This window comes from Coturnix japonica, chromosome 20 (assembly GCF_001577835.2).
Source record: "Coturnix japonica isolate 7356 chromosome 20, Coturnix japonica 2.1, whole genome shotgun sequence".
NCBI classification, from domain to species: Eukaryota; Metazoa; Chordata; class Aves; order Galliformes; family Phasianidae; genus Coturnix; species Coturnix japonica.
This window is the reverse complement of record NC_029535.1, coordinates 5,898,825-5,926,767: the sequence shown is the minus strand read 5'-3', so window position 1 is coordinate 5,926,767 and position 27,943 is coordinate 5,898,825. Positions and strand designations below refer to the sequence as shown.

The 27,943-nt window shown below is 41.0% G+C and overlaps 2 protein-coding genes and 1 long non-coding RNA gene across 3 annotated transcripts; 1 reads left to right on the top strand and 2 right to left on the bottom strand.

Moving 5' to 3' along the window:
- Window positions 1-269: 269 nt before the first annotated feature.
- On the bottom strand, window positions 270-7,259 carry EPB42 (erythrocyte membrane protein band 4.2). The gene is made up of 13 exons (XM_015881480.2): window positions 7,130-7,259; window positions 6,584-6,769; window positions 6,181-6,411; window positions 5,643-5,761; window positions 5,047-5,169; window positions 4,473-4,650; window positions 3,992-4,130; window positions 3,653-3,756; window positions 3,130-3,372; window positions 2,332-2,640; window positions 1,860-2,017; window positions 1,298-1,431; window positions 270-534 (listed from the first exon to the last, which is right to left on the bottom strand). The coding sequence occupies exons 1-13, from the start codon at window positions 7,137-7,139 to the stop codon at window positions 384-386; spliced, it is 2,085 nt and encodes a 694-aa protein (XP_015736966.1). The 5' UTR covers window positions 7,140-7,259; the 3' UTR covers window positions 270-383.
- Window positions 7,260-7,617: 358 nt separating this feature from the next.
- On the bottom strand, window positions 7,618-24,058 carry LOC107322931 (protein-glutamine gamma-glutamyltransferase 6-like). The gene is made up of 12 exons (XM_015881486.2): window positions 21,819-24,058; window positions 20,791-21,030; window positions 20,347-20,465; window positions 19,157-19,285; window positions 18,733-18,910; window positions 18,303-18,438; window positions 17,654-17,757; window positions 16,185-16,427; window positions 15,498-15,842; window positions 14,560-14,717; window positions 13,932-14,065; window positions 7,618-13,222 (listed from the first exon to the last, which is right to left on the bottom strand). The coding sequence occupies exons 1-12, from the start codon at window positions 22,042-22,044 to the stop codon at window positions 13,069-13,071; spliced, it is 2,166 nt and encodes a 721-aa protein (XP_015736972.1). The 5' UTR covers window positions 22,045-24,058; the 3' UTR covers window positions 7,618-13,068.
- LOC116654286 lies at window positions 13,130-18,306 on the top strand. Its single transcript, XR_004309416.1, has 2 exons — window positions 13,130-13,242; window positions 13,359-18,306. It is a non-coding gene; the product is annotated as an uncharacterized LOC116654286 (long non-coding RNA).
- Window positions 24,059-27,943: the final 3,885 nt, after the last annotated feature.

Here is a 27,943-nt window from a genome sequence, read left to right as displayed (position 1 = left end):
CTTCAAGAATCTGTAGGAGATAAGATTATTTCTCAAAAGGAGCGCTGCATCTGTCACTTTGAAGTTCTACAGTATGGGTTTTTTTTGCTGCAGGAGAGAAAGAATGACTAAGTACTGGTATGTTCAGCAGGAACGCACACAGAAACCTAATATCTGCTTGAGCCCATTGCCAGTCTTTTTCACAATCAAGTTCAGCTTCCAAGACTGGAGAGTGGATATAGTGTTAGATGGGAAAGAAATGAGTATGTGTGAATAGTAAAAGTCAGATGTGATTGTAAATATAATTTTATTTAAAATTTTAATATTGATGCTCATCAAAGGTCAGTGCACAGATCATGACCACTCTTGTAAATAGGATAGCAGAATCTGTTCTGTATTGGAAATCATGCAACTGCAACGTTGATAGTTTTGTAGCTCTTCAGGTTCTGGATTTGAAGGCACGTAAGCTGTGCAGTAAGTCTTCTAGGCCCTGCTTCGGTAGGGGTGAATGAGATCTGCAAATCTTGAGTGCTTTTAGGTTGCACAGAACCCAGCCTGAAAGGCAAGAAGGTGTTATATAGGAAGTACACCTCTTTGTATTTCCAGTTCCTAGGCCCAGGAGATGCATTTGTGAGGCATGAATGTGAGGAAGTTTTTCATTCAGAGGGTGGTAAAGCACTAGAACTGGTTGCCCAAGGAGGCTGTGGGTGCCGCATTCCTGGTTGCATTCAAGGCCAGGTTGGATGTGGCTCTGGGGAGCCTTGTCTAGTAGTTGGCAGCCCTGCCCATGGCCCTTTTAACCCTTTTTAACCCAGGCCATTGTATAATTCCAAGATGTCAAAAAATAAAAATAATGAGAAACTCTGTAGAAAAGGTTAAGTGGTAACTGAAACCACCAGAATGGGACTGTGATAAGAACAGCTGTTTGGGAGGGAGGTATGAGGTTTGAGTTCCCCATGGAAGTATCTAAGTTTAATTTGTCCTGATGCAGTTTCTTAAGAGAAATGTTACGTTTTCATGTGGAAAAGCATACTTGTTTTGGATAACTTGATTAAGTCAGGTTTGCTTGGTTCTTCAGCAGAGAATGGGAAGACCTGTTGGCAGTTGTTAACTGTCTGTTCTCTTTTTCAGTGTGAAAATCTTATGTATTATCCCTAAATAAGGGAATGCCTGGGGCTTTCAGCTATAGTGATGTCTTCATACCACGCTGCTGCCTATTTATTCTGGGGGACAGCATTTCCAGGGCAAGGATTCCTCTGGCTTGTGTTGTGTCAGTTTTTCTATTTAACTGCTCTTAGGTCAGTCATTTTGCACTCACCTGTATTTCCTTTGTCTGTAAATGAGCCCTCGCCCTCCAACCACTATCACACACTTCTCCAGGGGTTCAGTGAGAGGATTGAGGAGGCTGATTTTCACTGTAGATGGCTGGTACAGCAGCACACTTTCTGGAAACTGTTGAAAGAAAGGCAGTGAGCTGAAACTCAGAGGAGGAAAACCAGACTAATGCAATTAAAGAGAGATAACTGATTTTTGTTGCCAGAGGTCTCAGCCTGAACTGCCAATTGTCAGAAGACACAAAGTCCAAATTTCTTCACTGCTGCAGTATTCTGTAGCTTTCCTCTACATCTTCTGACCTGTGGACTTGTGACTGTGTTAGAGGTTACCTGTATTTATTTATTCTTGCATGTATACAAATTAGAAATAGAAAATACTGTATACAACAGTGCAGTACAACTCACTTTTCACAAAGTGGCATTCCAGTGCTTTGAAAGAATACAGTAAGCGGAAAGCCACTCAACATAGCAGAATTTTTCTGCTGCTTGTAACTACAAAAACTGCTTTCTCACCACTGCAGTAACAGAATGACAGACCGATCTAACCTCAATAGTCAAAGGAGGATCACAAATGCTTATCTCTTCTTGTGCAAAGTATGTGTAGGAGTCCTCATCTCTCAGCATAGCAGTCAGCCTAAGCAGACGGTTCTTTCCCAACTCTTTTCCGTATCGTGAGTGAGGCACAAAGACTTGCAGGGTTTTAACTGGAATACAGAGTGGTGAAATACAGATAACAGTGCAAGCAATGTTAAGTTCTTCACCCACGTAGCCCAACAGTGCACTGAAAACTGCACCATTTAAAAGATTGAGTGATTTTGACTGAATCTCCAAATTCAAAAGCCTGTAAGGTGATCCACGTAACATGCTGCAGCTATTTTCCTCTTTTCCCCACCATGGTGATTTGTTTGGATTGCCTACAATTGGCTTTCCAACCAATATTTTGTAAACTTAGAGCTAAGTGAGTTTTTCTGAAGTGAGAAGACTAGATGCGCTCCTCCAGCCTCAGCAGAGTCCTTACCTTCATTGTTTCTGATGGTAAAATTAAACTTTTCCTTCCAAAGTTGCATGATGGGAACACCATTATAATGTAGAGACTGGATTCCAAGTACCAGGTTTATAGCCTTTTCTCTGCCACTGTAGTTAAACATTTCAGTGGAAAGTGGAATATCTTGTCCCAGTATCAGAGAACTCTTGGACTGGAGGTGGATAAAAAGGTTAACCTGCTCTTCAATGGCAGTAGGAATGGAGATAATCTTTCTCCTGCTGCTGATTGTCTGAAGTGTCTTTCTGTAGACTTTGTCAAGTACTTTTTTTTCCTGAAGAGAACCTGTCACCAAAAAGAAAAGCATATTTTAATATTCTTATTTGTTTAGTAGCTGTAAAGCAGTACAAGCAGAAAGAATGAAAGTATCCCAGCTGTACTGGAGTCAAGTGTTTGTTATAGCAGAGAGAAATATCTCATGCTTTGGTTGAAGCAGACCAAGAACTTCAGCTGAGAGGAAACTGGATGTGCCTGAGAGATTTCTAATAGTTTTTGAGCACTTTGGTGCTAAAAAAGTTAGAGTAAGAAAAGATTTTCTCTTTGTAGCTATGGAGTGGTACTTTGTTGTTTTGTGATGGACTGCAACCAAGAAACAGTGTGCCATAGAGTAAGGTGAGACGGTAGTGCTGTGTCGGGTAAACAGAACGCAGTAATAGATTCTGAAGATCTGAAGTGGATGTCCCTGCGGTTCCAGGTATGGCTTTGCTCTATTGTTGATTACTTGCACTTGTAACATGGTCAGAGAATGTGCTTAAACATTTGTACACCTCGTACCTTCAGGATATTTGTAGTTGTGTGTGATATCCTCACAGCGTTCACTGCCCACACTCTTGGTGCTGATGTTGTTGCCAGTATACTTTGTGTAGATGAAAGTTGGCTTGAGGATGTCATCATCTTTGTGTATCCAGACCTTGCACTTGGCATTCATGGCAGCAAAGAAGTAGCAGACATCATAATCCACTTCTGTGTCCCCTTCCTTGATGGCCTGAACAGGAGCTGGCCCACAAAAGGAAGGACCTGAAGAGAAAATATAGCCCAATTAAGAATCAGATGCTTTACCAGCTGGGCCCGTGCTTAGTGTAAACATATACAGGGAGTGGTATGTTAAAGTGTCTAGTTAAAAGGCCAGCAGGGAATAGTGCTGCAATGGATCTTTTAGAACTCTGCAAGCTTCATGAACCAAACAGGTCAATGATGGACCTCCATCCCATTTTGCATCCCCTCAGTAGAAGCTGGGGGAGGGATCCAACTGCTTTTTTTTTTTGCTCCCTTTTTCTCTCTCTCTTTAATATCTTACCTTTGCTTTTCTTCTGGCAGGTGGCATCCAGTGCCTGCCATCCGCTGTACTCTGGTAGCAAGTCTTTACGAGACATCCAGCATTCATTCCAAACATGGAAAGTCCTGTGAGAGGTACAACATGTGTTTATAACAAGGCACTGAGCTCTGTGGTACAGGATACTTTTAGCCAAATCACAGCTAATTAATACTTCAGAGGAGCTCAGAAGACTGGATGTAGACTGGATCTTAGCTGTTCTGTATCTCATAAAGTTGCAGCTGTTTTCCTTTTGCCCTCTATGACATCCTAGACCCAGATATTGTCTCAAACTCTTCCTTGGGCCCTGCCTTGTTTCCTTACCAAACACGGGCACTCTTGTCAGGTGTAAGCAGCGTCCCATCTTCATCGTAATGCTCATTCACATTTGGGTTGCTGTTAGTGTTGTGAGCCCACGTGAAGCCTGTGACAACCCTGGTGGGAATTCCCAGGCATCTCAGAACTGTGAAAGAAAGAGCTGTGAATTAGTAATGCATCTTGCCCTGAGGTGTCCCTGCTGTTGTATGTAGAGCTTTTTTGGCTATGAAGCTTATTGGAGCAGTGGCGGGCCTGGTCTTGGGAAATGGCAAGGCATTGTCCCTTCAGGATGTAAGTTACCATGGGTGTACTCAGTGAACAGTGTGTACTAACACTCTTTTAGCCCACAGGAAACTGTGAGGATCTGCCTCAAACCCAGTGATGAAAGCTTATGTTATTGGAAACTGTTAAGCCAGGAATTCAGGTACATGCTAGGAGATTCCCAAGGGGGTTGATCAACGTGCAGGTCTTTCAATGACAGCTGTACCTGAGCACATGACTGCAGCAAACACCGAGCACTGCCCATAGCGAACAGGTTGGCACTGCAGTGTAGCCCACTGCTGGAGGATGGAGCTGCTACCCAGCCACTTGGAAGGGGGTGTCCCATCATAGCATTCTCTGGTCCCAGATTCTATCAGGATTCTTCTAGCCAGGTTGCAGTTCATCTTGAGGGAAGGAGGAGACAAAGGTGGATTAAGGAATTAAATCTCTGCAATAGGTAAACCATATCCTGTTTGATGAAGCTACTCCTAAGGCTGCTGAAACCATAATTTCTTGTGAGAAGCATGAAAATCATAACTGGGCAGAAGATGATGGGTAAGTCTCCTCTGTGAGTTACCCAGTAAGCATGCTGTTGCTACTAAGAAACTCCTGCAGCACTGGTTGTCTATTGCAGGAATGCCAGGAAATGCTGGAAATAGGTAGGAGATGTTGCTTAGAACAGCACTGGGCAAGCTTACTCTTTGGTGAGTGGTTTTCCAAAATCTGTGAGATTATACAAGTTTCTTGTCTGTATTCAATTCTAACCTGCTGGGGTCTGGGCTTCTGGTTTCTCTCCTTACCATGGCAGCAACTGTGCGGCAGATGTAAATGGGGTTCTTGCGCTGGGTGTGATCCTTGTCTCGTTGGTAGCGTTCACCTATGTCCAGCAGCCTGAAGCAGATGTCCACAATATCCACATCAAACTACAACAAGAACAGCAGCTCAGGAACTGTGGCCTGAACATTTTATTTTCTAAAATCCCTGCAAAGGGTTGTAACTGCAGATGCTTGCTCCCTTTCTTCTAATAGTCTTCTCTAAGTGGGCTGTGGAGGAGAGCTCTGGGTAGAGATTTGAAGGAGGAGCAGTTGTGTGACTTTATTGAAACAAGATGGGAACTGTGTTAGTATCATACTGCATCACCTGACTGAGGGCAATTCAGGGTTTGTTTTTAATAGATAACAAGCCAGGAAATTAGCTAAAATTATGTAAATTGGGTTACGGGACTTCATACAGGCTTCAGACAGGCTGTTCTGTACATTCCTAAGAAAAACAGTGAGAACAGACAGCAAGTACTTTCTTCAAAGCCCCAAAGTACTGGAAATTAGTAGCATTCTGTACATACAGGAAATATCTTCCTCTACTGGTTGTGAAAAAGCACAGACATTTCACCTCTTACCTGTCCGAAGTCCCAGGGCTGTGCCAAGATTTCATTTTCAGTCCCCCAGTAGATGACACCATCTTGGTTTAAAATGTATTCCTGCCGCTGCGCCTCATTAGGCAAATACACTTCATCATCTAGTTCAGAGGAAAAAAAAATCAGGAGGAAAGCATTCAGATGATTATAGACACCCGTACATCAGCAGACTGTAAGTGGTCTGTAGTGTACTGTCCTGGGAAAGCAGGTTGGAGAAGAAATTCATTGCAACTTCTGTTCAAGTGGAGGAACTTGGAAAAGTTGCACTAAGTAGCTCTTTTACTCTGGTGTCTGTTGACTTTCCTATTCCTATGAAAAAGCAGTGTTTCTGACAGCAGAGTGCTCAAGGAATAGGGCAGGAGTGCTGAGGAAAGCCAGGGTCTTGCACAGCTAGCGCTGCTCAAAGTTCAGGGCAGGAGCAGACAGAATTACTGGGTGGGTAGAATACTGGGTACAGAGCTTAAAGCTGTTTTTATGAAGTGAATGATCCCCGTCTGCCTTTTTGTTCTAGACTACTTACCTCGGCACCAAGGGTTAAAGAGAAGGATGAATTTTCCCAGGAGACAGTAAGCCTTGGGGGCATGTAAAAACAGATCATACTGGCCAATGGGAGCGTTGGCAGGTGTGTTCACACAGATGGTCCAGAAATATGGGTCCTGTTCTTCTACTCTTGCACTCCACTGCTTCTGGTCTCCCAGGCTGGAGATGGGAAACTTAACCTTGGTTCTGTCTGCTTTAGAGCGCTGTGGTCCTGCAGCAAGAGATACATTTTCCAGACGTATACTGCAGCCCTGTCCACTGCAGAGTATAGCTACCACGTCTAGGTCTGGAGCCATTGGTCTCTTTCCATGCAGGAGAGTGTTAACCCTTTAAGTGTTAACCTGGCTGCTGGAGAAGAGCTCTAAAAGGTTGGGTAACATTACCTGTCTGTACAGAGAGGAAGGTCCTTTTCAGCTGCTTCAGGTAGTTGTGTATTGGAGATGAGAAGCTCACTGTGATAATGAAAGGCTGCCCCCGCCTCACCGTAAGCCTTTCAGTGCTGATTTCTTCTGTATGGTGGTTACTGTTGTTCATTATGATCCTGAGATCACATTTTTTGATGCTTAGACCTGTTGTGTGAGGGAAGATAAAATGAGCTCAAAAAGCAGCTTTTGCTTATAACTTAGTAATGTTGCTTTACTTCCTGTGACTTTTCACAGATCTTAAGAGTTGCCCAGGACCTTCTCTTTCCTCAAGTGGCTAAAGCACTTAGTCATCTCCCTCCTTCAACTCTGCAGTCTGGTTTATCTCAATCTCTCCCACCCCCACATTAAGGATAACTAACTTCCTCAGACTTCGTAATGCTTTCTTGGCCACTGGCCTGTAAGAAGCTCATCTTGTCTCTTCTTCTAGCCTTGGAGCAGGGACTTTTTTTTTCCCAACAGACAAATGGCAAATGCTTGGGTCTAGCAGTGCTGTTTATCACTTACCTTGGCCCATGGCTCCTTCGCTTGTATGGTGGCAGTCTTCAGCTCCACTCGATCCTGGTGGGTGATGTCTCCTTCCTTCAGCTTTCTTCAAAAATAGTCTATTTGCAAAGTTGTTTGCTCAGTTTCTTTATGAAGGGTGTGTCATGATGTTGTCCCTTTTCCTTCAGCTTATCTTGCTGGCCTGACTTGCAGAAGTTGAGGACTCTTATCTGTCAGGCCATGTGAGAGCTGAGAGGGGGACTTTTCTTTGGTATGGGTAAGGTTAAATTCAACAACCAATGTGAAGCCTTTAGAAACCTCTTCTTCAAAGAACTGTGTGTTACAGACCCTCAGAATAGGAAATGCAAATTTTAGCTTGGCCCTAAACTACAAACATAATGCACCGTTAAGTGTAGAATTTCTGCAGTGTAATGCAGATTATTCAAAAACATCACATTGAAGGCTTGGACTAAATACATTTTGTTAGTTTATCTAAACCACTCTCTTGGTTCAGAGATTCAAGCAGGTCTTTACCTCACCACCTCCACACTGTGGTCAAGCCAGCAACTGCAAGAACTTGCTAGGTAGGATTCACTAGTGAATACTTTATAAACTGAACAGAGGGCTACTTGTGTCCTTTTGTGTCTATCATTACATCAAAGACACACTAGAATGGTAATCTGCTGAAAGGTTCAACATATGGGGGCTTCTCTGAAAGTAATGCCTCCTATTTTGTTGGCCTGTAATGTCAGAGTCAGTTGTATGGCTGTAGAAGTTAAACCTTCCCACCAGCATTCTGTTTCATTTTGTTGCTGTGTGACAGATGGCAGCAGGGGGGCAGTCTGACAGAATGACGTCTGGCATGGAAGTGTGTGTGAAGCCAAGGGGTGTGACTGAATTCCCCCATGTGGAAACACTCAGACCTGTTGACATTCATCAATGCTTGATGAACATTTATGAAGACCAAATGGTGGCAGTGAGCACAGTGAGGTGGTGCATTTCAGCAGTGGCAACGTTGGGTCACATCCACTAGTGCATATTTTTATGATCATAGCATACAGGCTCTTGTTCATCACTGGTGAAAATGCGTAGTTAATTGCAGTGACTGTGTTGAAAAAGTAGCTTTTTGTAGCTGAGGATTTGCTCTATCATATAACATTATCGTGCTCTTTGTATCTGTTGTAGTTTCCATGGGAAAAATAAATAGGAGGCATCACTCTTGGAGACTTCTCATACTAATGAGACTTCCATAGGCAGTGCTGCAGTGCTTTACTGGCACTCTATCTAATGAAAATTTAAAATCTGAAATTAGATGCATGAGATTTTACACTCAAGATCTGAAACAAACATTCAGCAGGAGGAAGTGCTGAGATGTCCTACATGTGAGTTGCCTGTATCTGTAGTGTATCAGATTTTCATGTGTTGGTTTTTCATGAGACTTGTCAGTTTTAGTTTGTTCCTTTAAAGGACAGTTGCCATTCTTGTCTTATTCAGCACTTGAGTTTGGTAAAGGGGAGCCCAGGCGCTGCTGGTGCAAAAATGGTGCTGCCCATTTTGTATATTGTAGTTTTAACTGCATAGACAAGAATCTGAGTTGAGACTGTCTATTTGCTATAAGCAGCCAGCAGTTTGCATGTCTCTATACGAGCACTTTTAAGTATGTTGATAGATATTTCCAAAGTATGCCTACAGGAATTTGTGTTCCTCATATTTTGGTGTTAAATGGTGGTAACATCAATGTTTTGAAGGGCTGTTTTCTTCCATGCACTCAGTGTAACTGAACTTAGAGCTGCATATGCAAGTTCTCTGCTCTTATTGCCTGCTCCCACTGCAGCACTTCCTGTTGTTAGCAATATCTTCCGTGTCAGGAAATGGAGAAGTGTGCAGTTCTTCAGATGCAATGACAGGTGGCTCTATGATATAGGTCTTCCAGAGGTGTTGCCCCAGGATTCCTCAGAAAAGATCAGACCCTTCAGAAAAACAGGTTTTGCTTTATTTTTTAATCTGAACTGTGAGGCATAAATTCAGTAATGTTTTGACTTATTTTGTCTTGAGAGTTTGCATTAATGGTGGTTCTTTCATATGCTTTTTGAATAGATATTACTTATATGTTTCTGGCTCCAAAAAGATAAAGTTCCAGTTCATTGTACTGAGCAGTTGCTAGTTGTCAATGTAACTCACAGGTTTAACACAAGTTATTCTTCTGATATGTACCATTGTTTCTAAAACTGCAATTGCAACTAGACTAGCAGCACCCTGCTTTAAGCCTCTGAGACTGCAATACCAGCATTAGTATGTTCAACAGCACGTGCAGAAGATCCATGAAACAACTGGGTGAATTGCCTCCTTCCTTGTAAGGACTCAGTAAGAATCATCATTTGTTCACTTGGTATTAACCAAGTCCAAACCTGTACTTGTCTCTAAAATGCAACAGAAGCATAAGCATGTACAACTTGCCAAACTGGATCAGAATGGAGGTTCATCCAATCTAATCTTGTCTCTGCCAGTACATACGTAACACCAGATGCCTGAGAAGGACGTGCATGAGCCCCACCTCTGCAAGCAAAGCATTATCTTGTACTAATTTCACTTGGAGCTCTTGTTAACAATATTCTTTGTAGTAGTACTCCCCTCCTGTCTGCTTTGCAATCTAACATGTCATTAGTGGAAATCAGAGAAACATGGGATGCTGTAATCTCGGTTGAGTCGCCTGTTTATGCTGGGATCTCTTTTTGCACTTGATACAGTTGATGTAACACTCTACATGATGAGTGACTAAAAATCACTTACCAGCTGTGCTGAATTTCAGTGACTTTTATAGTGTCTGTTCTTTCTCTTGTTTATGACCCTATGAAGTTCCTCATAGCTTTTTGGTACTGAGTGATTTAAATGGCTTTGTGTCATGAGTAGATTTTTGTACAGCAAAAAAACTGCTTCTTCTGAAGGACTTCACTCAGGCATGTGTTCTGGCAGCTGTGTGTCCATTACATCCCTGACAGGCTCACAGAAATCTGAAAGGGAAATGATTCATAGGGTCCTTGGAAATGTGGATCCTTGGAAGTATCCATCCTGCCTGGTTGTTACTGTGTTATCTTTATAGAGTTGGGGATTTGGGGTGTGTATAGGTCCAAATATGAATCCATAAAGTTCTTTATTGACATTATTACCTTTACCTTGGAGTATTATGTTAGCATCATTAATGTTTAGATCATTCTGAATGTAGTGCTTAAAAAATACATAGAGCTTGGTCTACCTCTGACATGGCTCATCCAGGTATTAGAGGTGAATTTTAGTCATGGGTGTGATTTCTTGTATTTCAAGAGCTTACACTGTGTCTTTTATTGCCTTCTATAGTGACTAGTGTTGTCCACATTGAGTAGGTGTGTGATAGATGCATTAAAGCAGTACAGCTTTGGTGACAGCCAAAGCAATGGAGTGCTTTTAAACAACTAACTTGGGCTATCTCAGATTAAAAAGATAAAGAAATCTGTAGAAGGGTAGTTGTTTAATTGACAGTTTGAATCAAGGCCTGAGAAACTTGTATCAAGAAAACAATTTTGGGGAGAAGCATTTACTGTCTTTGAGACCTTTTTTGCCAAATTCATAGTGTGAATGTTTGATTTCAGCTAGTGCTTACATTGTTATTATTATTACTTATTGGATTGATCAAAGTGGAATGAGGGCTGGACCAGCCTCTTGTGCATATTCAGGTTTAAATGGTATATTTATAAAGCAAAATGCTGATAATTAACTGTGTGTTACTCTGCTAACTCCTATTGATTTCTGACTAAGGGCTGTATCGATTGGAGGTTTGGTCAAAGTATTTGAATCTTTCTTCAGGCATTTAAACATTTTTCTCTGTGATAATTATTAGTTTAATTAACCATCTGTCTAACACAGGAGGAATGTGTATTTTTTGTACATCACTGGACAGATAAATCTGCACTTTAGCACTGCAGTTGAGCTGGGTGTGGTTGCTGAGGGCAGTTAATGCTGACACCCCAAAAACCCAATATCCCCACGTGTTGCAAAGCAGAGGACTTTGCACAAGTGTTCTTGCTGATTTCCCTTTGAACAGTAGGCTTCCTTTATAAATAGTTAATTAGGACGAGGTGATGCCAAGCTCTTGTGACAAACACTGTGTTAGATCATTTCCTGGGTTGTATTTAAGGACAAATAGTGAAGGAATTTAAATGGCTTAGCTGTACTGTGTGTTGAGTGTAATGTCAGACTGCAGTGTCAGCCTGTGTTCTTGCAAGACTGAATGAGATGTTGTGAATTTAATCACCACCTCGAGGCCCCTTCTGAGGTGAATAGAGGATCGTATACCCTGACTTTCCAAGATTCTGTAAGAGTTAATTGGTAGGTGCAAAGCTACTCATTCCCCCTCTGCTTTGCCTGGAGAAATCCAAATTCCTGCATTCATATATGTGTAACCTTTTCAGTTTTCATTCCAGTCTCACTGGACTGACTGGTTTTGACTAGCTTTGGGGACCCTTGTAAGTATATATGTGGGTGTCAGAGTAGTGTAATGGATGTAATAAAACAGCAATGTACGTGTTTTGGAGATTGCGTTGGCTTCAAAACAAAGAAATTTGAATGAGACCTCAGTTTAATCTGTCACAGAATCAGTTTGCATCTGTGAAACATTCCTTTAGGGGAAGCTGAGGCTCCATTCCTAGGCATCCCTCATGGTAGGTGTTGGTAGGAGGAAATGGACAAACTGTGTCTTAGGAAAATTCATATCTTTGTTAATTTTGTTTTCTTCACTACAAGGAATATATTGATACGTTGTTGCTGGGATTGAGATATGGGTGTCACAATACCTTTCTCACAGAGGATGGTGACCTACTTTTAGCAGCTTTGTGGAAAGAGGATACACGACTCCTTCACACATCCTTCTGGCAGGCTGTGCTGAGCCTTTTCTACCAGCCTGCTTCCTCAGCACTTCTGGAAGCGCTGCACAACATCTGCCTTTGCAAACTGAAAAATCAGTTTTGCTTTCCTCCTGTCTGCTTGGCATAAAGCAACAGGCGGCAGTTCCTCTGTCATGAATAGGGAGGGCGGATACGGTGGTTTTGTAAGATACAGATGGCTGAGGGAGTCATGTAGCAGCAGGTCTGGGCGCTTCACAGCCCTGACAGTCAAGTCAGAGCAAAACAGCAATACTTGTAGTGGGCTCCCTTTTCTCAAGTGGTCTCATTGAAAAGTTCAGCCAGTTCTTCAGGGCAGAGCAGGGAGAAGTTGATGAACTGGAGTAAACTGAAAATACCCAACGTTTCCCCAGACCAATCGAATTTAATCACAGTGCATCATTCCAAAATGATGAGGACCAATACACTGTTTGCCTTTGCTGCAGCCTAGAATAGATTCAGACTAGAAGCAGGCAATGTTGTGAAGCCAGAGAGCATCTAAGGTGGATCTCTACGCACATTAAGTTTTATTTTCAGGAAATTGCTCGTGTTTAGGCTCAGCAAAGCCTAAAATAGTAAATACTCAAAGGGAACTACTGCCATTTCTTATGAGGAGGATACAGTTTAGGGTTATTCCCTCTGGGCCAGTAGAATAGCTTGGTTAGTATTTTCTGCAGGAAATCTTCCTTGATTGTCACTTTTTTCTTGCTGTCATTTGTACTTGAAAAACAGTGAAACACAGCAGTCAGGCCAAAGTTATATAAATCCTGAAAGCTTTTGGCAGCACTTAAATTAGGAAGGTGCAGACAGAAAGTATGTCATTTCTATCAACAAAGCAGGATAGGTATCAGGTTTGGCTTTGTCTGAAACTTCACTGAGCTGCTTTGCAAAACTCAGAACAGTACAGTGTATGGTGCCTTTTTGTTGATGTTTCATCACTTGTTTTGGCTGAGTAATCTGCATTTCTACATTTCTAGTCCTAATAACGGTTGAGCACTGTGAGTCTCATAAACCAAGACAAAACAGAACTGGTGTAAAGCTGTTGTATCACTGGGCAGGAGCCACATCAAGCATCACAAATCCTTTGATGTTTGAAAAACGGATGCAAGCCAAGTCCACTTGAAGCTGCCTGATGCCACTCTTGTAGGGAATGATCTCAAACTCAGCCGTTGAGGTCTCCATGGGGGCCATTCTTGCCACACTAAAAGACAGGATATGTTGGTAAGTTCAAGCAGCAGATAAATTCTTACTATATTTTCTTCAGATTTCCCAAATGTCAGTCAATATGAAAAGGAAGTTTTGGGGTAGTGTGACTGGTGTGTTTGTGTGCTTCACAGGTGGATGTAAACTGCCATGTCCACAGCTACCTCAACACTGGATGGAGTGTTGTGTTCAGTATAAATGAAGCCCCAGTGATGCACGTAATTATCCAGCTTCCTCATTTTTTTCTTTTCCCCTCTCAGAGTTTCCTGGTATTAACTCTTCCAATCTAAATACTTTGGAGATTTTTCAAACGTGCTTTTAAACTAACAACTGTAGAGGCAATGGGAGAATAATGCTTCTTATCCTTCAAGGATTATTTGTTTTTCCTTTTGTAAACCACAGAAAAAGGAAAGTTTTGAATTTTTTGCCATTTACGTAACCCCATCACTAACTACAGCACTCCAAGTTGCACACTGTCATTAAAAGCATGTTCTCTCTTCATTCCCTGAGCATTCTGTAATTCAAAGTTTGGCAATAGAGGGGCAGAATATTCCAGAATAGATATGGAGAGTGCTGAAGTGATGTTCTGTCCAGTCTTAGTTCAAACAGAAGTCATGGGGGTTGACAGAATCTTTAAAAAAAGTTCACTTGTATTCTGGATTTCCCACCAAAGTGAATGTGTCTCTCACCAAACACCATTTACATACTTGATGTTGAGTTGCTCTTTGAGCAGGCCGCTACCTTCTGCTTTCAGCACACAGTCTGTCACCACTTCAGACAGGGGGTTGGTAAATGTGACCAGCACGTTAGTGGCTTTGTGTACCACTGTTGGACCAAGGACCTACAGAGAAAAAACATTCTGCTGAGCTTCAGTATTGGCATCACTTCTTTTTCACAATTTTCTCTTTCAAATTCCACTGCAAACCACTTGTCTTCTCAGGATATCCTGAACAGCGAGGAGTAAGGAATCAATCTATGTATGTATTTTTGGGCATGAGAGTTCAAGCTTGAGTCAGCCATCCGCTGTGTCTGAGGAGCAACGAACTACTGTAGAATCAATAATTTCCAACATTTTAACTGGGCAGGAATACAGTGTTATGTACCACATAGTGCACAATACTTAAAAGTGAGAATAGAATAAGAATGCAATTACTATCTTGGCATATATGGCCAACTGCTATACAATATAGCTCAGGAGGCTTCTTACAGAACTTTGTTTTCCTTTGTGGGTGTGCAGATCTAGTCTGAAGGCTGTGAAACACAGAAATTCTATCGCTCCTTGTGGGTTGCTTATGGTACAGAAGGCACAGAGACACAGAAGGGACTGGCTTTTACCTCGATGGTGAGAAGAGGATCCTGAAGTACAATATCTTTCTCCACTAGAAGTGATGCTCCCTGTCTGGCTTCACACACAGCAGTCACTAGGATCTTCCTGTCATCCAGCAGAGCATTTTTGTACTGAGAGTAGGAGATCTTGAATGAGATCTCTTTCACTGGAATGCAAACAGAAGAAGATATTTTCGCTCTTTTATTTTCTAAGTACTATAATCCTAAAGATAACTATTGGGTCTGTTCACTTTTGGATGATGACAGCCCATAGATGGAAATGATGCTCAGAGATGACTTCTGCTTGTATTCACATTAAACACCAAGTGATTGGGTAGCTGGGCAGATCTGAGGATGGATTTCTGTAGCAGCCCCTACTGGTGGTTTTCTCATGAATCTGAAGCTGGGAATTTCACATTCTATTCTCGCAGAGGATGCAGAAGTGAAAAGATGGCCTGATTACGTGCCTGTGCTGATGCAGCTGTTCAGCCTCTATCTTAGAGAGGATGCACATTCTGTCTTATTTGCCAATGAGGAAAGCAGTGCACTTCTCAGTACATTGAGAAATAATTCTCATCCACTCTTGGCGTGACAGGAGTTATTATATTGTGGATTAGTTTGAAGGGGTAGTTGTATTCACTTGTCCTAGGCTTTGTTATTCAGCACTCCTCCTCTAACAGCAAGGCAAAAGGCCTTCATACAAGCAGTGCAGTTCTTTCTTAATGCAATCTGCAGTTGCTTCCTGTTGCTACAAAAGTATCCATCCTGCCAGTGTCCAAAATCAAACATTTTAAACAGGACAAATATGTATGTTTCTCTTCCACTGAATAACTCTAACCTCAGACCATTTACAGGCAGGGCACTTTTGAGACGTTCGTGATGTCTATATGATTTGTCCACAGACTAAAGCTACATCTTGTTTTGAGCTGTAATAAGATTTAAATTACCTTCTTCAGATCCAAGTTGAATAGACCTTGACCACTGCAAGATCTCTGCCTTTGGTCTTCTTGTGTAGAGAACAGCTGAAGCTCTCAGTTTAACCTTTATAGTCTTGAAATCTGCAGTCAAATTTTGCAGTGCCAAGGTGAGGAGGATATCCTGGCCTATTACAGGAGATGCATCCAGCTTCAGCTTCCCTGAGACAGTGGGTTTTTGTCTGGTCACTGGCATATTTTGTCTCCCTGCTACTGGAAATCGTCTCCTGGGTTTTGTAACTTTTTTTCTTCTTCCAGTGCTACTCACACCCAGCAGCTTCAGTGCCTTTTTGTACACCTGCCTTTCTTTGGAGGATCCTGCTTTAAAAGATAAAGTGGTCAGAGATCTCGTATGCACTGCATATAGGGCAATTAAGCCAGAATTGCTCTAAGTACAGTTTGTGAAGGCTGGGAAAGATGCATGAGAGGAGAAATTGAGGCCTAGCCAAAAGCTAATTTTGACCAAAAAAACCCCACTCCTAAATGAATATACATAGTCATGATGGCTGGAAAATAAAAGTTGGCTTTTAGTTTCTAGCTGGTTATTCATGGGCACCTGCTAGAAGCTGTTAGCATTAGCAAGATGACTCCTAGAAGAGCTCAGTTCTCCTACGTAAGATGGGGTAAATGTCATCTCCTCTAAAAATAGAAAGAATTTACCTTCAGGATATTTGTAATTATTAGTGACGTCCACTCGGGTGTTAGTGCCCACTGCTTTGGTGCTAATAAATTTTCCAATCTTCCTGGTATTGGAGTAAATTCTCTCTGTTCTTTTCTTGCTATGCTGAATCCAAGTAACACAGTCAGCATTCACTGCTGCGAAAACAAATGAGCTGTCATAATCCAGGTTCACATCTCCTTCCTTAATGGCTCTGGTGGAAGCTGGGCCACACCGGTAGATGCCTGTGTGAGAGAAAGAGAAGTTAAGTGATTATCTCTTGCAAAAGATCAGGTGCGGGCCACAAATCCTCCTGCTGACAGCTAAAGGGACAGGTAGTCACTCCAAAGACATGTTTTGATGAACTCCATTGTTTCTGGGTCTTTACATTATGGTAACAGCATGTCCAGAAATTCAACATACATTTTTTATCAGAAAGCACAAACAAGGAGGTTGTAAGGCTGAAGTGATGTAAGTAACGCTTTCTGTGCTGTGAGAATTGTTCAAATCCTCCAAAGCCTGTGAGGCTTGTATGCTGACCTGTCAAATGAGAGAAGAGAATGGCAGTTCTCAGCACAGACTGCTCAGATGTGAGTCATCGGTGCTGTATGTGCAGCACTGATGGACCAGGAGCTTTACTTTGGTTAACTGGGGAGTTTATCTGGAGCTTGGTAGATTTGGAATAGTTGAGTAAATGATTCTTTTGGTGGGGCTCATGATATGAGTTTGTGTCTGCATTAATAAGAAGAAGCAAAGCAGAAGTCTGATTCCAAGGGCTGACCAGCGATTGTCAACAGTTTGCTTTCTAGCAAGCTTCTCAATGTTTTGGTTTGGGTGCTGTTGCTGATGATTTTCTCCCCTTGCCAATGCTCTCAGTGGGTTGAGCTTGTTTTGTTTTGTTTCTTTTATTTTGCCTGGGAGGAAGTGTTCAGTGCTGTGAACAAATACTGTTCTCTATCACTTGGTTTCAGAACCAGAGAGCAGATTGTGGCTCCTTTCATATAATTTTGTTTCTATATGCTGTGTTTTTCAAGATACCATATGAAATATCTTTCTACTTGTTCCAAAATGTCCTGTAAAATATAGGCTATAGTCATATATATATATATATATATATATATCATATATATATATATGTGTGTGTTAAGTTTTCTGTTCAACCCTATTACTGTAAGCTCTGAAATCTATGCTTACCAACTTACTGAATGGGGTTTTAATTTGTTTTGTTTCTATATCTGTCTAATGCAAGCCAGCAACAGTGTGTAATGCTAGCAGCATGAATTTCCAACAAGGAAGGCCAACAGCATCCAGAGTCACATTAGAAAAAGCATTGCCAGCAGGTCAAGGAAGATGATCTTGCCCCTCTACTAGAGAGACCAGTTCTGGAGTGCTGTGTCCAGTTCTGAGTTCCCTCTTACAAGACAGACATGGAAATAAGTTGGTTTTTTTTTTAAGTTTACAACAGCATTACCTTTGCTTTTTTCCTGGGGTGTTGCATCCAAAACCTGCCATCCATCATAAAAAGATCCAAGATCTTTTCTTGTAAACCAGCTTTCATTCCAGACATGGAAATTCCTTAGAAGGAAGTAGGGAAAATAAGAAATCTTTGATTAATGCAATCAATTTTATGTAGAGAGAGATGATAAATTCGTGGTGCAGTGCAAGAACAAACCCTGCTGGAGTGTATAACTCCTCTGCATAGAGACAAGTAGTTTGCTCCCTTCTGGAGTGCCTGTATTCAGGCATTTCTGTATTCAGACCTCTCAGAAATACTGGGGTGTTACAAAGGGATGTTAAAAAATGTTTATTTATTGCAGAACCAAGTATTCAGCTCTGGGGAAAAAAAAACTTGTCATATAGTAGAAACAAAATTAGAGGTTGTGTCCTCCAACTGTGTGTTGAGCGGCAAGTGTGCCAAAAGTCTTCTCTGCTGGTTCTTCAGAATGTTGAAACTGACTGTGTCCTGTATTTCTGAACACAGTGTACTGTTGATTCTTTGCTATGGAATGTTATATTTTTGGGAACATTAGGTTGGGATGGGTTTTCAGAAGAGTAATTCTAGATCTTCCGACTAGAGGAGGATATAGTGGAAGAAATATTAGGATAAAAATCACACTTACCATACACTGTCTTCACTCAAGTTCAGGGTCTCCCCAGAAACATCAATGTATTTATCGATACTCAGGTTGATATTACTATCGTGGGCAGAGTTGAAGTTTGTAATAACACGGGTAGGTATTCCCAGCGATCTCAGGACTGCAATACAGATAAAAGTGCTTTAAGCCTATTTTTAAAGACTTTTGGAAATTATTTCCCCATTTTTCTGATGGAGAAAGATGCAAGGATTTCACATAGTCATTGTGTACAGTGTTGCTTAGAAGACAGTTCCATTCACATAGCATTCTTAACTGCCTTATTTTTTTTTAAAAGTTAATTTACTCATTTTAATCTTTTATTCTTCATATACCTTCAATAGCATCACAAGGGTAAAGCTACTTAAATTTTAGTAGGTTTCCTTTCTGATAGTATTCTTTTCCCCTTCCCATATACCTGTGCACATAACTCCTGCAAAGACCCAGCACTGGCCATACCGGACGGGTTTGAATCTCCTTCTGTACCACTTCCGAAGGATGGTCACACTTCCACTCCAGTGCAAGGGGTTGGTTCCTGAGCGGTAGCTTCCACTCCACTTCCCTTCTACTACTCCCTTTTCATCATTGCTGTTAACCTGAAAACAATGCTTCTCATGAGAGAATTACAGTATGTACAGAAGGGAGAGGCAGAAATAAATAGAATCATAGAATGGTTTGAGTTGGAAGGGACCTTAAAGATGATGCAGTTCTAATGCCCCTGCCACAGGCAGGGACAACTCCCACCACAGCAGGTTGCTTGGAGCATTGAGTAGGTTCACAGTAGAAATGGAGGTTTTTGTTAGTAGGTACATTGTACAGCTGTAAGTCGCTGATCACTTTACCATAGCACTAATAACCCTGCACACATAGATGGGATCGTTCCTGTTGGATACATCAGTGTATGGATCTTCACGGTAGTTCAGGCTTCGATCCAGTATAGACAGAGAGATATCAAGGATATCTTCTTCAAACTGAAATCAAAAGAAGCATTATTATTAAATGTTAATTTTATAAATAAAACCAAGAATTAACTCCCTATTTATTTTCCTTCTCCTAGGATGATAGGATGATGGTTATCTAAGATTTTTTTTTTTTTTTTTTTTTTTTTTTTTGTACTATGAAAGAAAATAGATACAATAAGAAAGAAAAAACACTACACTAGTATTTAATTATACTAGTAGTAATTAGCAACCAGCATGTTTACAAGCACGTTTTGGTACCACAACATTCATGAAGAAATTACCCAGGCATGGCCTGGTGGTCCAGACAAGACCATTCCAGGACTGGCTCAGCAGGCTTCACCTCCTCCCACATCCTGTAGTGTCCCAGCAGGTACTCTCCCCTTCACATTACAAAAACCTTGCTCTGATGGGCTGCCTTCACCATATATCAAATTATATGAACTGGAAAAGAAAGAAAGGGAGAAGAAGAGAGGGAGAAAGACAGAGAAAGAGAGAAACTATTGGTGCAGTTGTTATCCATGAAGTGGCCATAGGTGGTTTTGACTGACCTCACAAATTGCAAGACAACTCTGTAACCACAGATGAGCTGTATGATCAAATTAATAGATGTATTTAGGAGGCCAAACTAGTATTGTAAAATTCCAACTTGAGTTGTTTCAGTTGAGTATCTTTGGCATGCTCTGCCCCATTACTAGATCAATCTTTTAAACATTTAGATGTACCGATCTTTCAATAAATAGAAGTTACAACTGGTAGAGTTTCCAATCCCCCCTACAGGGGACAAGAAAGAAAAAGTAGAATTTCTCCACTTTGTTTAGCTAACAACAACAAAAGACCAATGAAACAACAGCACCTGCAATTGTGTTTTGTTTCTTATTTCCTTTATTAGCATGTGCCAGAAGGGAAAAGTTCCTGATGTTGTGATGTGTAGAAAACTGGTAGTTCGGCAAGAAAAAAATGAATACTGAACTCCTATGCTATGATACTCTATAATGTAGATACTAAGAACTCTCTGTCCTTAAGACCCTCACCCATGTACTCACTCTTGTTTTCCTATTTTCCTTGCTTACCTGTCCGTAATTCCAAGCTTCTTTCTGGATATATTTTTCCTTTCCCTGAAATATGATTCCGCTGTCATTCAGAACATACTCCTGTCGCTCCTCTTCATTAGCCATATAGACATCGTCATCTAGAAGCAGAATGAGAAATGCCAGCTGAAAGGATTGTTGCTTTGCTGCAATTGAAAAGAAAACTTCAAGGGGACTTCTGAGGAACAGGTGAGGCTGTACCCCTGCAATCATTCACACAGTGAATAAAATTAGCATGAAGCTAATTTTATGTGAACTGAGTACGCTCCTGTCCTTTCACTCCTTCCCTGATCTTGTTATATGTTAGTTTTACTAGCATCCTTTATGTTGAGCAAAATATCATACTGTATCATGCTGTTACTGTCAGGTACATGCTTTTACTGTGGCACCCAGATTTCCTGAAGAACATAATACAACAAAACCTACTTGGACACCAGGGATTGAAGAGTAACACAAACTGGCCTAGGAGTGCTGAAGAGGTCTTGTTGCCAGAAGCAATCTGGAGTTTGAGTTTGTATCGTCCAATGATGGCATTGGCCGGGCTGACTATCATGAGACTCATGCGGCCAGGCTCACAGTGCTCTTGAGTTGCACTCCAGCCTTCGGCAGCATCATCAGAAAGGTGAAATATGGCCTTAGTCTGCTGTGATTCTGCTGGAGATGGTCCTGCCAGAGGGAACAGGAGACAGCAATTCTGAGCGATAGCTGTGGGTGGCAAGCCAGGATCGACAATTATTTCATTTACTACATTGAAAGATTATGGTTCATCAGACCAGTGTAAGTTAGCTGCAATCCAATGCATAAAATCACCCTATGTTAGATGCATGACCAAGGCAAGGTAAGTACCCCCACAATCATTCTAAACAAGTGAAGAGGCAAGCTCTTGTCCTGAAAATGGTTGAAAACTCTGTAGGTGGAATCGGGCACAGGTTGTAAGATCCATTTCATTAGAGAGTAGGCAGCTGCCTGGAAATTTTTTTTTTTCAGAGAAGGCCCTTTGGAGAATAGGGATGAAAGCCTTAGTAAATAGGTAGTGTGGGCTGTTCCAGGAATAACAACACCTGGAGTTAATCAAAGCAAAGTTTAAACAGATGGAGTGCTAGAAGGCGAGCACATAATGGTGGTCTGTAAGAGGCAGAGCTGTGGAAAGCTCGGGGTCCACTAAATGAAGACAACATGCAGTATTTCAGGTAGGACTTTAAAAGCATAAATGCAGGTTTGTGGGGTTTTTTTTAATTTTTTTTTACATGAGAATGGTCTGTGCTCTTCCCTTTATTATTACCTTAATTGTCTATTGGCTTAGTATGCCCATTGAGGTTTAGACTGGACGCTCCTCCTAAGCCTGAATTAATTGAATGATGTGGAGCAAAGGTTAATAATCACACAGAAGGCTATAAGGCAGCAGTGGTTTAGATCCTGGCCAGGGTGGGAGGTTATTGCCATGATGAAATTACCTGTGCTTGCAATAAATGTGAAGTTGTCCTCAGGTTGCACTGTTCTTTGGAAGTTTAGGGTAATGGTGAAAGCCTGCCCTCTCCTCAAGATCATTTGTGTGCTGTTGTAATCAGATGTGTGGTGTGCAGCTTTATTTAGCTTAGAGTGCCAGTCAATGTTCATTATCTTCTGGGCTAGAAAAATGTTAAGTAAGTTAGTGGAAAACATTCCTTTAAACTTATACATCCTGTCAGCTTGTCTAATGTTGATGCTTTGTTCTATTTACGTATAACTGGAGTTAAATGTTCCAGGAAAACAGAAAAATTCACCATCATTAAAAAACTAAAGTTGCACAATAAGCTAGCTAAAAGAACTGCTTTATCCTATGGGGATCTTAGCTTCCATTGTACTTTACAGAGATATAAAAAGAAATATTACAACTCATACACTAATGCAACCTGCAATAAGTATGACAGGTGATGAATAGAAGGCTAGTAACTTTATTGTCAAACTCAAAATGTACAAAAGAAGAGAATGTGCATCTCAGTTTAACATAGAGACTCTTTGCTTGTGTTTCATACTCTGTATTATTTCATACTCTGTCAGAAATAGGCAATGACCAGAGGACAGATAATAAGCTCAAGAGCTGAATGTTCTGAGACAGCACAATGGGTTGTTTTGTTGCATCAGATAGGTTGCCCTCTGCATTTATAATGAGATACCGAGACACAGATTACAGAAGCTTTCAAACCTTTCTTGTTCCTTAATTAATAATTATTATAAATAGATCCTTCTATGAACGCATGTGTTGGAAAGGTGCACTTCTGCAGTATAACACTCCAGAGGATTATGACTTGAAAATTTCTTGCTAAGGCAAGAGCACGTTAGCCTTTTGCAAATTAATGGTGCTGAAATACACTCTTCCTTCTTTCATTGAACTGAGATACACAACTTGGTTTAGCATCACCTTGTGTCATTTGAAATGAAATTCAAATTTTGCAGCTTAGAAAGCCAGTTGTATCCTGGACTGTATCAAAAGAAGTATGACCTATGGGTCTAGGTAGGTGATTCTCACCTTCTGCTCTACTCTTGTGAGATCTCACCTGGGGCACTATATTCAGCTTTGGGGAGTCCAGCATAAGAGAGAGACAGACATATTAGAATGGATCCAAAGGAGAGCCACTGAAATGGTCAGAGGGCTGGAGCACTTCTCCCCTGAAGACAGACTGAGAGAGCTGGAATTATTTAGACTAGAAAACGGAAGGCTTTGGGAAAATCTTATTGTGGCCTTCCAAATCTTAAAAATGGCCTACAAGAAAGATGGAGAAACAGTCTTTACTGGGCTGTGTAGTGGCAGGACAAGAGGTGTAGTTTTAAACTAAAAGAGATTTGGATTAGGTATAAGGAAGAAAATCTTTATGGTGAGGGTGTAGATACTGGCATAGTGTGCCTGGATAGGTTGTGGAGATCCCCACCCTGGAAGCATTCAAGGTCAGGTTGGATGGAACTTAGAGCAACCTGCTGTGGTGGGAGATGTCTGGAGATGTCCCCACCTGTGGCAAGGGTGTTGAAGCTAGATGGTCCTTAAGATATCTTTCAACTCAAGCCATTCTGTGATCTGTAGGAACTGATAGGGTTCTACTACAAGAATGGAGGAGGGGAGGGGCTTGAGTTTTCTGCTGTGTTGGCACAACAGTGTACAGTAATGTGTATATGCAGTAATGTTTATGTTACATGATACGAAATGGCTATGAAGCTTCTTACTTGCACCATCAGTTTATTTTCCTAGCTTAAATATGTTTAATTAAAATGAACCTACAGCAAACAATAATCCTACCATCAAGTCCTCTAATTTAAGAGTGAATTAGAACACGTTTCCTGGGCTCAGAGCTTTAAAAGAAGTTAGTTTTGCAACGCTTTAGCTCTATATATCCTACCATTATTTTTCCTGAACTTTACAAGTTAAATAAGCGTATGAGAGAAAAAGAAGTTTCTAAGACTACTAAATTTGGAGCATATGAAAGCTATCATGGTTTCACGTGCAAGGAAAAGAGTTATGCCTTGGAGAGTGTCATTAGTTCTGCAGTGATGCAGATAACAGAGAACATTTTGTGTATCAGCAAACAAAAATGTAGCATATACACAATATCAACTGAGCTGTGCTTTTGAGGATGCTGGTGGGACAGTGATGTTTAATAACCCAGTAAATGCTGGTAGCATTTCCAGTGCAGAACGTCACAGGTGAAGACAAAATGTTCAACAAAGTTGGAGGGATAGGAAAGACTTAGAAAAAGAAAAGGAAAATTAAAAAAAAACAAACTCTAACAAAACCAATAATCCAACAGTGACTAGTATTTGTTGCCTCTAAGAATTTACTGTGTTAATATATTGGCTCGGCTTCCAAAGCTAGTTGTTAGAGATATTTCTAGTGAACATATCACAAGTCACAATAAAAATCTAATGCCAGTCTTTGCCGATGTGTACTGTCAACTTCTTGGTTTGATCTTCTTTACAGTTTTAATTCTAATCTTATGATTTTTTTTTTTTTTAATTTAATTTTATTTTTTCTTTTTAGTATCTTTCTTTTGGGAAACAAACAAACAAAAAGATCTTTCAATAATCCTGACAATGAACCATTGAAAAGAGTCTTAAAGTTGTTTGGGAAAGTGCTTGTCCTCTAATGGATAGATTTTGGGAACGTGTTTATAAGCAACATTCTGCAGAGTTTTCCAGTCAGTGTGGGAGCCGGTGCAATACAATTCATAGATATTAGGGATGTGTTTCCACCAAGGAGCACACAGGCTGACATAACTGCTTCACAGGATGGGGATATGGGGTCTGGAGGCCATCAAATGACCTTTGTGAGGCCATTCATCAGTTTGGTATCAGAAAGGAATCAGAATGCAGCATTTCAGAGTGGCAGTTTGATGCTTGCATCTCTATCCAACAAAGCTGCTGAGGCACTGGGTAGAGCAGTTAACGGACATGGTTAAATTAAAATAAAGAAGTGGTTTCTTATTCTACTTTTCTTTCACGTGGTTTAGAAACAAAACAAAAAACAACCAACAAACCAATCAAGATACATTATATCAAATACATAAATTTTGACTAGAATAATCAATAAATGCATTTAACCTAAAAAGGGCTAATTTTCCTAGAACAATGAGATGTAATTTATCCTATTTCTGCAGCAAATGTCACTTATCTGTATTGGAAGAGTGATGACTGAAGCAATCAAGCTATGGTTTATTTTCTTTATTTTTTAAAAAAAAAAAACTTACCAGCCATAAGGTTTCTTTCTTCTTTTCCACACTTGGGTAGTTGAGGCTATGGCTACAAAAGTGTGCAGTGACTTTCTGAATCCTTTCCCACCAGCATAAGTAATGAAAGGCTTAGGGTACTGACCCCACTAAATAAGCTACAGCTTATATAAAGCAGGGTGTGTCCCGTGGTTGCAAGTTATTGTTGTTTTAGTAATATCCTACATAAGCATCTATTTAGGCCTGATTTAATTGCACAATATTGTATCTAATTATGGCTACTTAAAACTGGTGAATGGCTGAGGATTATAATCAGTATCCTGGTGTCTTCTCTGCTAAGAGAAGAAAACATTCCGGACTGGATTGAACAAAGAAAATGGTCTTCAAGGAGTCAGAGGAAACTTAGAATCATAGAATCATTTGAGTTGGAAGGGATCTTTAAAGGCAGTCTGGACCAGCTCCCTATAATGAATAGGAACACCCACAGCTTCATCAGTGCTCAGAGCCCCTCCAGCCTGACCCTGAATGTCTGTAGGGATGGGGCATCCACCTTATCCCTGTGCAAGTGCCTCCTACCCAACTTCATTTTCGTCAGATGGGTTTGTGTCAGCTTATGTTTCTGGAGACTACATGAACAGAACACCAGATATAGATGAATATCATATGCATATTCTACAGCATGGAATGTACAGTAATCTGCATAAATTTGTAATGTTACTGTAACTCATTAGAATGTCAATTTTGCATACATAATCAATTTATGAAAAAGACAGACCTGTTTGAAGGTCTTATGCGTAACTTTGCATAACAGAGTCTTGAGGAATGATCCCGCATATGCCCAGTGCTGAATAAACGCATACCTGCTTTATAACCTATCTCTGGTTATAGAGTCTGATTTCCGCACATCAATTGGAGGCATACTGACCCTTGATTTTCTCATTATCTATTCCTGACTTGATTATCTGTAATATGTGTTTTTTATGTTAGAAGCCTAACATCCCACTGGGAGGGTATGATCACACAGTCATCTATGCATCAGAGGTTTCTGTTAAGAATGGACAATTGATCAGTGTCTGCCTTTACTTTTACTCGTATTTGTTTATAGTTTGGCATTCTTAATACATCTACATAATTTCTCTCTAGCTATCTGGCATGTTGTCTTGAGCTGGACGCAGGAGGAAGCTGCAGAGCAGCACTTTTTCTGCCATAAGCTCTATCCGCTGTAATTACAGACACTTCTCTGCTCTTTAAGCTGTCATGTTCTTTTGTCCCTCATCTCATGCCAGGACTTATCTAGAAACATGCCCTGCCAATTTGCCCCAAGAGGATGTTGTGCACCATTCATTGCACACTTTCAATGGACTATGACAGGTTAGAAGCAAGAAGGATAATGGGAGAAAGGGTGATCCCTTATTTTCCTTGCCTCAGTGCTTCTACTTCGTGCCTTTTAAATGTCTCTTCTTTTTTCTTTTTTTGTTTCCAGATATATATCAACACTGAATGCTACCAAAAAGGCAAATTAATTGTCTGCAGCTTAAATTTATATTGAAAAGATCCAAACTAAGGCCAGGTAGTTATAACAATTGAGTGAGCACCTTATTTTTCTTTTTTAATCCTGGAGAGGCTTGTAGGCTTGTTTGCACTTGGACTGTGTCAATCCCAGATACACATACAGACTGGGAGCAGGGCTTGAGAGCAGCCCTGTGGTGAAGGAGTAGGGGATTCTGATGGACAAAAAGCTGAATGTGATCCACTAGTATGCACTTGCAGCCTGGAAGGCCCATGTATCCTGGGCTGCATCAACAGAGAGCTGGCAGTGAGCAAGGAGGGGATTGTCCCTGTTTATTCTGCCATTGTAAGGCTCTGTCTGCAGTACTGCATCGAGTTTAGGAGGGATGTGGAGCTGTTTTGAGAGGGTCCAGAAGAGGGGCACAAAAATGCTCAGAGGGCTGGTGCACATCTTCTGTGAAAAAAGGCTGAGGGAATTAGGCTTGTTCAGCTTGGAGAAGAGAAGGCTGTGGGAGTGACCTCACTGTGGCCCTCCAGTACATGAAGGGAGCTCTTACAGGCAAGAAGGAGACTGATTTTTTTTTCATTTTTTTTTTTTTCCCCTCATGTGGTGATGGGACAGACAAGGGCCAAGGGCTTCAGTCTAAAAGAGGGAACATTTAGATCGAATGTTAGGAAGAATGTTTTTGCTCAGAGGGTGGTAAGACATGAGAACAGATTGCCCAAAGTGGCGTTGGGCCCCTGGAGCTGTTTAGGGACAAGGCAGCCTGAGCTGATGGGTGGCAACCTTGCCCACAACAGAGGGTTAGAACTGGGTGATCTTTAAGGTCCGCTCCAATCTTAGCCATTCTATGATTCTATTTGCAAGTGTGGTTTGGGTGAGAACTGATACCTGGCATTGATAGGATCAGGAACTCTCAAAAGGGACATCTGTATGCAAACACTATGACAGGAGTGTGGAGCAGGTTCTGCCTGTGAACAGGCTGTGTTTAGAAGGTTTGATGATGAATATTTTCTTTGTCTCTAGTGACCGGCCTAGTAACTTGTGGTGGGAAAAAAATGTTAATATGTGTTGCTGAGCTTCTATATTAATGCAAGGCTCTTCCTGTCCTTCATGCTGCTTGGGACTTGATCATCACATTACTGAGTTGAATATGTATGTGAATTGTCTGCTCTGTTTGTAGGCCTGTGACCATAGGGCATGGGAAGACTGTTTTCATGGTCTTTGATGGATTTTTTTTTTTTTTTTCCCCTCTCACAAAGTCACAGGTGGCATTAGATACTGAAAAATGGAGGAAGTATTCTAATGTAAGAAACTTGTTAAATACAAGAAAAGGAGCTTTCCTCAGTCTTGTGATTTCTCATAATTTTTTCAT